Source organism: Gambusia affinis, linkage group LG12 (genome assembly GCF_019740435.1).
Source record: "Gambusia affinis linkage group LG12, SWU_Gaff_1.0, whole genome shotgun sequence".
Taxonomy (NCBI): Eukaryota; Metazoa; Chordata; class Actinopteri; order Cyprinodontiformes; family Poeciliidae; genus Gambusia; species Gambusia affinis.
This window is the reverse complement of record NC_057879.1, coordinates 19,379,268-19,391,387: the sequence shown is the minus strand read 5'-3', so window position 1 is coordinate 19,391,387 and position 12,120 is coordinate 19,379,268. Positions and strand designations below refer to the sequence as shown.

Below are 12,120 nucleotides of genomic sequence, written 5' to 3'. Positions count from 1 at the left end.
AGTGAGATGAACTGCCTGATGATTTGAGAATATTGCTGAAAGCTTAAAGGTCATGAATAAAAGGATTTTCTGAGTTGAACATTGAATACTGAATAGCTCATCTTTATACGAAGCTCGTGGTTTTCTTTCCTACAAAGTAGCTGGGTTGCATTTGAAGTGTCCGCATTCAATCAAATGCATAAAACGTTCCATTTGCTTTTCCTTCGCTTTTCTTCTAATGTAGTTTTTTTTTCCAACTTTTATTTCCTTTCTTTAATTTTTTTGATGCCAACAAGAAAAACAAACACATTTTTATTGCAGAAGAGATCTCTACTCTTTATGTATTCATTTATTCCTTTTCTGTGCGTGTGTTTGTTGCTTTCTATCATCAAACCAACACTCTGATGAAGGACTGCAGAGAGCAAAACATTTCATCCTTCATAAAGAATTACATTGCTCCTGAAATAATGAAGAGATCTGTGCATAAAGAGTGAAAACTGCTTTTTAAAAGCACTAACTGCAATGAAAATATCAGCATTTTATATAAGTGTCTGAATAAATGAAAATATTCACGTCAGAATGCATGTAATTCACTTTAACTCCAAGCCCTGTTGAACATGTTCAGTGTTTAAATATTTTTCTCTGAGTGTTGATCTTTGAAGACAGAATTCTGCATAAATATGTTAAATCTGCTGGATAGTTTCAGAATCAGAAGCTGGTTTCTGTTAGATTTGCTATGTTTAGGCAGTCTTTAGCTGGATGCATGTTAAAATGTTGGAGGAGAGAGAATCCTAACACCTTAATTATTCATCCATTCATTCACTCATACATTATCGATGCCTTGTTGTCTAAGATTGAGTCACAACTGACTGAGGATGGAAACCCAGATATCGTTCTTCTCAAGAAGACTTTCTAAGTTATCATAAGGTGACAAAGTATATTTATATATAGAAAGAGAGTCTCTCAAGCAATTTCCTGTGGATTCCAATGTGTTAGTATTTTTTTGGTGTGATGAAAGATTACAGGTTTTACTTTTGCAGTGAAACTGGTGAATCTCTGGTAGAGTTTTAGAGATTCTGGGAATGTTCCCGGTTCTGATGTTGTTGGTGGGTGTTGGAAAAAAAGCCAGTGGCTGACAGGAAGAGGCTTGTGTGGAGAATTGGAGAGGGAAATCTAAGCAGAACTTAATGTTTGAATCGAACAAACTGGCAATAAACTGTTATAAAATATGAATAATTACTGACTCCAAATGACAACTTCTGAGATAAAATAATGTTAAACATCTTTTCACACCAATGGACTTTTTAGCTGTTTGATAAAATAATATTTAAACACACAACTGTTAGCTGGAAGGTTATATTTCTCGAGCCTTGAGGGCCACATAAAGACTTCTATTGGGTCGGATTTAACCCGCGGGCCTTGAGTTTGACACCTGTGGGTTACAGAGAGAAGAGTTTGATCTGATAGTGAAAGCTTTGTTCTTTTCTGAAACCAGGAGAAGAAAGCTTCTCTTTTGAAACTAAAAATGTTTTCAGAAGGCATTGCCTGAAAGACTGTCTGAAATATGACCACTACTGATGAAACTCAGGTGAAGAGGAACCAGCGACAATTCTTTTAATTAGGCAGCTAGATGTGCGCATTCAATAAATTACAATAATATGTAAAGGTACATTAATTTCTGTAACTCCATCATATTGTGTAGATGAATTATACACACAATGATGTTTTCAAGCCTAATTTCTGTTAGTTATGATGACCTTATGCTTAGAGTTAATGAAAACACAACATTTAAGGTTAGAACATTGTCAGGCTGATACAAAAAACATTTTTAAAACAGAAATGCAGGCATAACGAAATGTACGCTAGATAATTGGGTAAGGGTTGTTAATTTCGAAAAGTACTTTGAGTCTGATAGATATATTCCAATTTATTTATTATGCCTCTATATATAATCTAACTAATTTAAATTAATTATTTTATTATCTATATATTTTACATATTTAACTATCTCTTCTATTTGGGAAAGGAATTATTTGATCAACTACTTCATGTAAATTGTGCCATTGTAAATAATTTTGTCAGGTAAAATAAAAGGAGAAAAAGAATGGATAAAAAGATAAAGAAATAATAAACAGTTAAAAGTAAAATACATTCAGACTTGAATGTAATAAAAGAAGATTACAATTATTTTAAGTTCTTGACAAAAGAAAATATAATAAGGCTTAACATGTTTGTGAAGATATGCATCTCCTGAATTACGCAAGTTAGCATGACGCCGGCTCCACCCACCTGCAGAAATGGAGCAAACCTCAGACAAACAAACAGAGGTGGGGGAACTCAATGAATTAATAGACTTTAATAGATGTAAAGTAATAGTGCTACACACTCGTAGGTGGTGGTATGAACCTAAAGTTGTTTGAAATCCAGCTTAATAGAAAAGAAGAAGAACTTAACGCATGCCATTAAGTAATGCAGCCAGACGAAGAATGAGAGGCACAAAGTCTTGTTGGATGTGAATACGAAAGCTCTGTTGAACGCATTTTGCACGTACGCAACTGGTGAGTAATCACTTAAATAATACCATCTGCCTTCAGGAAAATGCTTTAAAATAAATATTAGCATAAAATGGTGCTTATATGTAAACATGGTAGTTACTGCAGCATGTCATCATGCTGCCATAGAGCTACCGTTGGAATTTACACACATTAAATCAAGCACCAATAAAGAAGGGGAAAATACTTTTCCAGGGCCACCAGAACTTTGATCTGGGAATAACCTGAGATCCAACAGCTTTTTAAATTTATGTCTATGTATTTGAACTACAAAAAAAAGTTCAAAAAGAGGGATTTAACAAGTGTGAAAGATACAATTTATGACTGCAGTATAGCAGCCATGTTGGATTTTGAGATTGAGGTTAGTCACCCTGAGTTAGTTAGTTAGTCACTAACTAACTAACTAACTAACTAACTAACTAACTAACTAACTAACTAACTAACTAACTAACTAACTAACTAACTAACTAATCATTTTCATTTGAAATACAACTATACTTCTTTCTTGCTTGCTTTCTTTCCTTCTGTCTATCTTTAATTCTTTCTTTCTGTATCTAATTTGTGAATTTAAGGTTCTTGTACAGCCTGTACAACTATAACAGAACAATAAAAAACTTTTTATTCGGTTCTTATCCATAAGGAAGAGTAAACGGCGGTTTTAGATTAATTTTGGGCTGCTGTATTGAGCGCTCCGCCTCCCCGGCTCCCCCCCGGAGCAGGCGGTCAGATGGTTCGGTCCGCAGCGGCTCTGCTGGGGGTCTGGAGGTTCCGCCGCCAGCAGACAGTCCGCAGACAGAGAAAGCGGTTCGGCTGCAGCGGGGTTTTATTCGCATCGACATGACCATGTACAAAGGCAGGCGTCGCAACCAGATATGTGAGTTGTTGTTTCTAATTAGTGAATTTAAGGTCGCTCAAATTTACGTTGGCACATTTTTGCTTTGTTGTTAAATTTTTAAGTTTTAGAAAAAAGATAAAAAAAGTTAATTAACCACGTTTTTACGTTTGTTCATGTTGGATTTTCTTCTAATTCTAATAATAATCTCCGGATTGAAGAGCCTGAGCTCTGCCATTAAGTGTAATATTATTATTTTAACATGCCAAAACAATTTTTTGTTTGTTTTCAATTATTCAGGAGCTCTTTATTCTTTTGTCACAAGAAGAACAAGCAATGATGCAAATCTTGCATCAACACTAGCAGCGCTTTATCCAAGCACATGCTTTCTTTTCCTGTGTACACAGATGTTATGTTGATAGGCAGTGAGACTGCTGCCTGTATTGTAGCGTGTTTGCTGACTGCAGCCTTAATCTGCTTGTTTTGTGAGTGAAATGAGCACTCAGGCTGTCACCCTTTCAGGAAAGAGGAGCTGTTCAGAGGGTTGGATGCACATGACAGCTCCAGGTGTGTGTGCTCCTGTGCGTGCCGGTGCTGACAGACTTTTTTTGCGTGGGTAATATAGCTGTGATTAAATGAATAATGCATAGTATTAATGAACCTCATATGCCCTGCATTCAACCGTCACGTCAGGCAATTCAGGATACTCCTGGTCTCTGGCCTCACATAAGCAGGGTGTTGTATTTTTACATGCACTTTGCATACATTCTGTACATAGTAATCACTTATTCCTAAAATAGATATAGGTGGATGTACTATAATTACAATGCAGAATATTCTATTGTAATTATTACAGGAGAAGCCTCCCTGTTTGTTTCAGATTTTAATCACACATTGGTTATTTATTGCATGCAAAATTAGGTGATGTATTTTATTTGATAGACCAACACAAAGAACACGGTAATTGTGAAGTGTAGAAAATGTATATATTTTAACATGGTTTGCAAATAAACATCTAAAGGAACTGGCATCCAAGTTACATTCCTACCAGCTTTGCAGATCTACAGACTGAAATCATATTCTTTGTCAAAGCTCAAACTTAGTTGAGATGAAGAGTCTGCCAACAACAATTTAAAGCTTCACAGCATGTTTTCCATTGGATTTACGTGGATTGGCTTCTTCTGCCACAAAAGGAGACTTTGATCTAAGCCGTTCCTCTGCTTGCATGTTTAGGATTGTTGTCCTGCTGGAAGGTGAAACTCCAACTCAGTAAAGTTTCTTCCTGGACATGTTTTCTTGTTCCTGTTGGAAAAAAAACATTCCCACAGCATGATGCAGCTACACCATGTTTCACTGTTGGGAGTTCAAGGTGTTAGCTATGCCAGACAGTTTGTTTTGTTATGAAGCCTTTGCAGAATGTATGTTCAATTAAATACAGGCGGACTATGTTTACTAAAGATTGGTTTTATCTAGAGGTATCAGAGTAAAGTGATCTGAACAAAATGCATCTTTGAAATTTTTATTTGTGAAAAATTAAAATAATATCTCAATTTTCTTCTACTTAAAAGCTATACACCACATTTTTAGTTTATAAAGTCCAGATAAAATGCATTGGTTTTTTTTTTAGGTTGCACTGTGACAAAATGGTGTTTTTCAGAAGGCAGTAAGCTTGTCTATCTGCAGTTCCTATGAGCTGATCTTGATTCTGCATGAAGCTTGTTGAAAATAACAGATTTACATCTTCATAAAACTGTTGTTTCATTTATCTTGTTTATTTTAAATATCTTATGAGTTTGACAAGTTCAGGGAGAATCTAATAACATTAAAGCCATTACAAAAACTGTTGTTCTCACAGGTTAGTGATTAGCAATTAAAGATGAAGATTTTTTTTATTTATTTACAGCACAAAAATGTTCTTTAAAACGTTGGTGACATTTACATAACAGAACTAATAAGAAAAAAATCCTTATAGTAAGTGCAATTGAAAACTGTAATGCTAAGACACATCTAACTTTAATCAAAGCAAACATTATAAGATTTCAGCGTCCTTGAAATTCTGTTTTGTTTTTCAGTAACTAAATGTCTCTGTATACAAACGAGGTCCAGCAATTCAAAAAGGCTTTTTGATCTGCAGCAAAGTTTGTTTGTCATTCTTTTTCAGTAACTTGCCTAAAGTTGTGATGTGCACGTCCAGGGATTCTGTTGAAGTTGTTCAAAAATACTTTGAATTTTCTCAAACTTCTTAATTAGTCCTTTAGAAATAAAATATTTGACGTTACTGAAATTTTGTGAGCAAGGCTCACGCTACCTATCAAACTGAATATTGACTGCTGAAGGGATATTTGTTCATGGAGTTTCATATGTTATTTGGAAACTTCAGCTCTGATGGGTTGGATATCCAAATGTTGAACAAGACTTATCTTTATTAAGAAGTATTCCCATTGATGTGCATGTTAATAAGTCACATAATTTCTAAGCAATCTGTAAAACAATGACATTCAGGTATATTTAGGTCAAATGGGATCCTTCCTTCCATGTTCTTTCTGTCTATCTCTGGTATGTAGAGGTTCTGAACTTAAAGCCTGGTCACTGCAGAAATATCTTCCACAAATTCATAATTCATGGATAATGAGGACTGAGAACTGTAAATTTGAGTCTGGAAGTTTGGAATAAAACATGTGCAGGAACGCTGGATGTATGGAATATGGACAATGTTGCACTCCAAATATATTTTTTAAAGATCCATGTTTCTACAGTCACCTCATGAGGGAGACAGCTGGCTTTTTTGAACAGATGTACAAGTGGTTTCAAGCAGCTGCCAGTTTGTTTTCCAGCTGCTTGCTGGGATTAATGAGCCTGTGGACATGTGGAAGTACCGGACTCACAGATTCATGTGTTTCACAGCATTGCACATAAAAGCCAAGTTATTGCATCATAATAAAAAGATGCCAAAATGGAAGAAGATGGAAATCCTTTAGCAGCTAGAGGAAAGATGAAAGTTTAAATCATCTGAATTGTCAGGTTATGACAATATGCTTATTGTGGGTTGATAAAAAAAAAAAAATCGATACTCGTGTTGTAAGGTAGCATGGATGTATTTGTTTGTGAGTGTGTATATTTTTAAACAAAAACATCCACCTGAAAAGACTGAAAGCTGAAAACAACAAGTCGATTCCAGTCAATCAGTGAGGTTTGAGTGCTGTCATCAGATTACACCAGAGCCGAGTGTTGAGTTTTTTTTGATGTGTTGAAACTTCAACTTTCCATACATCAAAATTACCTTAGAAAAACTCAAAAAGGCTTAAAGGAAGGTCACTGCTGCACAAAAATGGTAAAAAAATTTTTTATCTCAGTCTCATAAAGGAGCATAATGTTGGTTGCAAAGATGATAGAACATTTTTTTAAATATGACTTCAATTTTATAGTCAGGATACAGTAACTAAACTAACAAAGTAATTTGTATGGATTTAGGTTTTTTATCTTTTTGAAGCACTTAGAGGGAAAATGAGAATGTAGGTTGTTCTGAGGTCAAAAAGCCATTTGGAAATGGAAGAAAAGCAGTTTCTGGTACTGCTTAGGATGCTTCAGCTTTAGATGCATTGAAGAAAACTAATAAGATATAGGTTTTTTTCCAGAAACTGAAACCTTTCAAGCTTATATCTCAATTAATTTATGGTTTTGGAAAGAACTGCTTAAGAATTCAGCTTCATTAAAATATGATGCAGCCAAGGTAAGGGAAAGTAACTGCAGTATTTATATGTGCTGTATAGCATGTCCAAGGATACATCCTGTGCCTGACTGATGAGTCAGGAGAAACACAGCCCTACTTGCTTTAAAAAAAGAAAACTTCACAGAGCTCGGCTCTGCATTTAGATTTTAGGTCGGTAAATTCTACCTCAAATGGGCTGTAGAGAGGCAAATTGGTTTGCCTTGTGTATTTATCCCAGTTTTAGTTTAAAGAAAAATGCTAATTTTGTTTCAAATGATCTTTTAGTTCACTCAAGAACCTTACAAGCTCAGACAAATTGATATATTGACTATGTAAATGTTGTTTACGTGAGAAAATGTGCCTAACTTATGGTATAATTGTAACGTGTACGTCAAACTGATTTAATCCTTATTTGTTTTGACAGCTACAGTAAAGGTCTCCATGCTTGAATACACATAAAATTATACCTACAGCTGCAGCCCACTCCCACTCACTCTGCCTTCTCCTCGATCGGAGCTGTCGGTCTCTGAGCCCAGAGCGAGCTGACAGTCACAGGTGCAATAAAAGAGCCCTCTGCCCTTGAACCATGATGGGAGATTAATACAAGTCCCAGCTGTCAGATTTACAGGCTGTAGATGGAATCTGTGGAGCGGTGTCATGCAGGGCGTCCCTCAGGTGCACATTTGCATTCATGCAGGTACCCTGGATGATCTCTTAATCAAACACAGCTCACCTGCTCTTGGGATGCGTGTCATTGAGGCGATGGAGCTTCCTCTGTGCAATGAGTGATCCAATTTCTGCCAAAAGTTCTGTTCAGCCAAAAGAGGAGGAAGGAAACAGCCTCCCCTGTTTTATTTCCCAAACAGCATTTACCACAAGGCCGTGTATGTGTTACATGTTTAGACAGCGCACCGCTGCTTCACTCTGGCTTAACGACAAAATAGTAGCAGAAGACCTAAAGTCTAATGATCAATGTTAAAGTAACTTCCCTGGAAGTTGTGCTTGGCTCAACAGAAACAATTAAATAAAATCCAGTGCCGCCAACCCACTTTCTGAAGTCATCTTATTAAAAACCCTCCACATGTGCGTAATTTCATTTAAGAGTGTGGCACAACTGCAAACTTACATTCTTGTCCACCTAAAAATGGAAACAATCCATTGTGAGCACATCTTTACCCTGAAACATGGTGGTGGCAGCATCAGACTACGTGGATGTGTTTCTTCTGTCCACCAAATGACTGGACAGAAGACATGTTTGGTGCAAACCAGGTTCACATCTTGGCCAATATTGTTTATCTCTGGCTGTGAGCTTAAATCAGTGGTCATTAGTAAGAGAAACTTTATTCCAAAAATAAGAAGTTAAAATAAAATAAATTTGGTGCAGCAGAAAGACTGCAGTTTTTACAGTTACTCAAGTTGAACCTCTAAAGATAACCTGCTGTACACATGAAGCAGCCTCTGATGTTTTTTGGCAACATCATGCAGTCTGAACCCTGCTGGGACTGACGATTAATCCTTCCATTTTTTTACACATTTATGAGTTTTCTCAGCTGTCTCTTTTCTGCCCTCTTCCTCCTCCCTTTTTCAGCGTTTGACTCCAATAAAAAGCTCATCAATTGCTGTAACCCGCTGTGTATTGTTGGACTGGGATCCTGTGGGGATGCAGCAACAAGTCCAGCAGTCTGGCATGTAACCAGAATCACTTGGTGTGAGTTAACATTAAGATTTAATGATGCTGAGCTCTATTAGTGCAACATGTTCTGATACTGTGCTTTTTGAAACTGCACATTCGTGTGCCAAGCTTAAGAGTTTTAAAAAGTCATGAGATTAGGGTGGGGTTTCACTTTCCAGCAGTACCGTGAGCACGCAACAGATTAATTTATTAGAATGGTCTAATCCATTAGGCCATTCTAACCCATTAAAGTTCAAACCTAAGTCTTGGAGATTGAAGTTCTTGGATGGTCTCCATTTAATCTCACTTTAGCTCAGTGTTTCTCAATTCTGGTCCTCACGCCCCCCCCTGCCCTGCGTGCTTTAGGTGTTTCCCTTCTGTCACACAGCTGGATTGAATATGTGGGTGATTAACAGGTGTCTGCAGCACTTGATGGTCATGCAATCATTTGAATCAGCTGCTCTGGAGTAGAGGTACATCTAAAACTTGCAGAGCAGGGGGGCCTGAGGACTGGAATTGAGAAGCACTGCTTTAGCTATTTTAAAAGAAAGAAGAAGAATTTTAAAAATTCAGTCTCTAGATGTGCAAATGCTTTGTAGCTGTAGCTGAAACTAAATATGGTTCTACAAAAATATTTCCTCAGGGGGCATAAATACAAATGCATACCAAACTTATCAGATATTTATTTGCAAAATATTTGAAGGCGATCTTTCAAATTTGTGCACTACTTTGTGTTGGTCTTTTAAATAAACTCCTAAGAAGAAGAACAAAAGTTTATGGTCATAATGTCACAACATTTTAAACAGTCTTTAAACAGTTTATACATCGTTGAACCTCTGACACTTTTGTGTATATTTGGTTCAAAACAATCTGAATTAACAGTTGGAGGTATTGAGATTAATGTGTTCGCGTTTGCCCAGTTCATCTAATAATCACCACTCTGGGGCGCGCAGAGGTAAGTTAATAGAGATAAACACGGCCTCACTAACAGAGCAATATACTCACAGGCTCGGCTTCATTAATATAAATGAGTCTTAAGTGAGTCAGGAGCCCTGAGGTGGAGATAGTTGTCTTCTTCAGGGATCCGGTTTGGATGGATAAAAACTCATCTTTTCTGTTGGAGACGGATAAAGTTGCACTGGAATCTCATAAACCTGGAGCTGGTCCTATAAAAAACAGTATAACTAATTTAAAAACCGACTATTTGAGAATAAAATGAAAATTAAAAGGAAACTAAATTGATAATCCAGATGGGACTTTCTTTAAACCAGTACATGAAATTATAACTGGAGGTAAAAAAATAACTGACATTGATACAAAAGATGTTAATGCCACAGTTAGGCGAAATGGTCCCTCAATTACTTCTCATCAGTTCATTGTTTATATCTGCTTGTCTTTGACTCCAGGGAGGGCTGGTGATTATATCCAACCATATATACACACACACACACACACACACACACTCAGGACAAACTACAGTCAACGCTTTTGGACTGGGAGGACGCCAGAGAACCAAACCATTTAAACTCCATGTAGACCAGGATTTAAACCCAGTACCTTATTGCAGCGCTATTTGTCAGCAATTCTTGCTATTTAAAAAAAAAAACATTTGAGTTTATGACGGAAATACGGAGAATTCAAATGAATGTTAATAGAGCAGAAAAAGAACCAAGATAAATAAAATGTGAAGTAAATAAGTAAAAGTGACCTTCAAGTATCCCTGCTAGTAGAAATGTAGAGTTAGAGAATGTCAACGTTTCCTGCACAGCATGTAGAATATGGTAAAAGGTTTTATACTTTCAGAAAGCCTGGATTGAGAAACAAATTACTGCAAATCAATAGCCAAAGACATTTTGTACAGCAATTTTTTTATTTTAGCAGCTTTCCATTTGGACATAATCCCTCATTATAGTGAGACCAAAAAGGGAACACAGCATCTTCAATTAAATATTAAGTGCAAAATGAAATCCATTGTGTTTTTAATCCAAGCCTTCTGTCCTTTTACTTCTCTATTTAAAGTTTAATGTTCCTTTTTACAAACAAGGTTTAGTAGAGTCTAACGACCAGCAAATTAATGTAATGAAGATTTCCATCATCCCAATTGGAAATTCTGCCATTTTCTGTCAAGAATCAAACTATAAGGAATAAATTATAATGAGTGAAAGAAAAACTCATTAACTGGTTGGTCTCATTATTGACAATACCATGTCCTCCCAAAGGAAGGAGATTTAAGACCTGGATACAGCCCTCTGTGTCTGAGAACAGCAGGCACTTTAACCTCGCAGACTCTCCTAAATTACACCAAGTGTGTAGCTTTGGTTTGTACGTGTGATGAGAGCATTTCTTCTTAGCTGTTTAGACGTAAGATGTTTAGTTTGCTGTGCTCCTCAGTTTGTAGAATCAACAGATTTTATCAAACTCAACCAAACCTGGTAAAAGATTTGAAGATGTTTCAAAATAATTTATGAGTCTACAGGTGGAAGATATTGACAGCATCTACTAACATAGTCTGGTCTGGCTTTCCAAGCAGTTTAGCCCGGGCAGCAGGACACTAAAAGAAATCTTAATAGACCTTAAAATGTCACAATAGAATAGGCAACATCCTTTCTTGTTATATGATCTGAAAGGATGTGACTCTGCAGTAAGAAAGAGACTGATAATCTTTACATATTTGAACTGTTCTAACATGTGCTTTAGGATTATGAGAGAACATATTTTTAAAAAAAAATGGATCAGAACTGAACATAACAACTGCTACAAAAAAAATTGCCCAATTGCCAACAAATGTACCGAAGACTAGATAAAAAACTCAGAAATGGAAAAAAAGAGCTGAAACAAAGCCCAGCTTTTAATTTTACTGAGGTTTTAATGGGATGTTTTGTATCTTGCTAAAGTCTTATAACTGTTGAACCTTATGGTATTTGCAATATATTTTATCATGCCTATGGACACTGTGTGGAATAAGCTCTCTCTGCTTTGCCACTCTGTAGGTTATCTGTCAGAGCTCAGTCTGCAGCTGCAAGAAACAAAAGATAAAAAGCTTAGTTCTCACAGCAGCCTGTAAAAAAAATAAAAAAACTTGTGCTAAAATCCGAAGGTCAGATCTTAAAATCTGAAAGAGCTTCCTGTGTTGCAGGTGCTCTGTGTTATAGTCTTTGCAAACCTTTGTGCAAGATATTCTGATTGAGTGATTTCCTTATTTTGCTAATCATATTTTATCCTTCGCAGAGTTATTGTTTGGCAACCTTAAAATGTTTGAAAAGCAAGAAACTCGTTAAACATTTAACAGATTAAACTGAGGATTTTAGCACATTTTTCTCAGACTGTTGTTAGCAATTAGCTGAAGTGTCCCAATCAAATTATTTCAGCTAATAAG

At 36.3% G+C, this 12,120-nt stretch overlaps 1 protein-coding gene across 5 annotated transcripts in view; it reads left to right on the top strand.

Annotated features, from left to right (window-relative positions):
• The window catches only part of LOC122841394 (RNA-binding Raly-like protein), a 57,348-nt gene that overhangs the window by 34,033 nt on the left and 11,195 nt on the right, over nt 1–12,120 (top strand). The window contains exon 1 of one of the 5 annotated variants that reach the window (XM_044134672.1): nt 3,281–3,405. The exons of the other annotated variants lie outside the window; for them this stretch is intronic. Coding sequence (XP_043990607.1) covers nt 3,369–3,405 — 37 coding nt within the window. The 5' untranslated portion in view covers nt 3,281–3,368. Of the gene's footprint in view, nt 1–3,280; nt 3,406–12,120 lie in introns of those variants that run through there. 5 annotated transcript variants of the gene reach the window in all.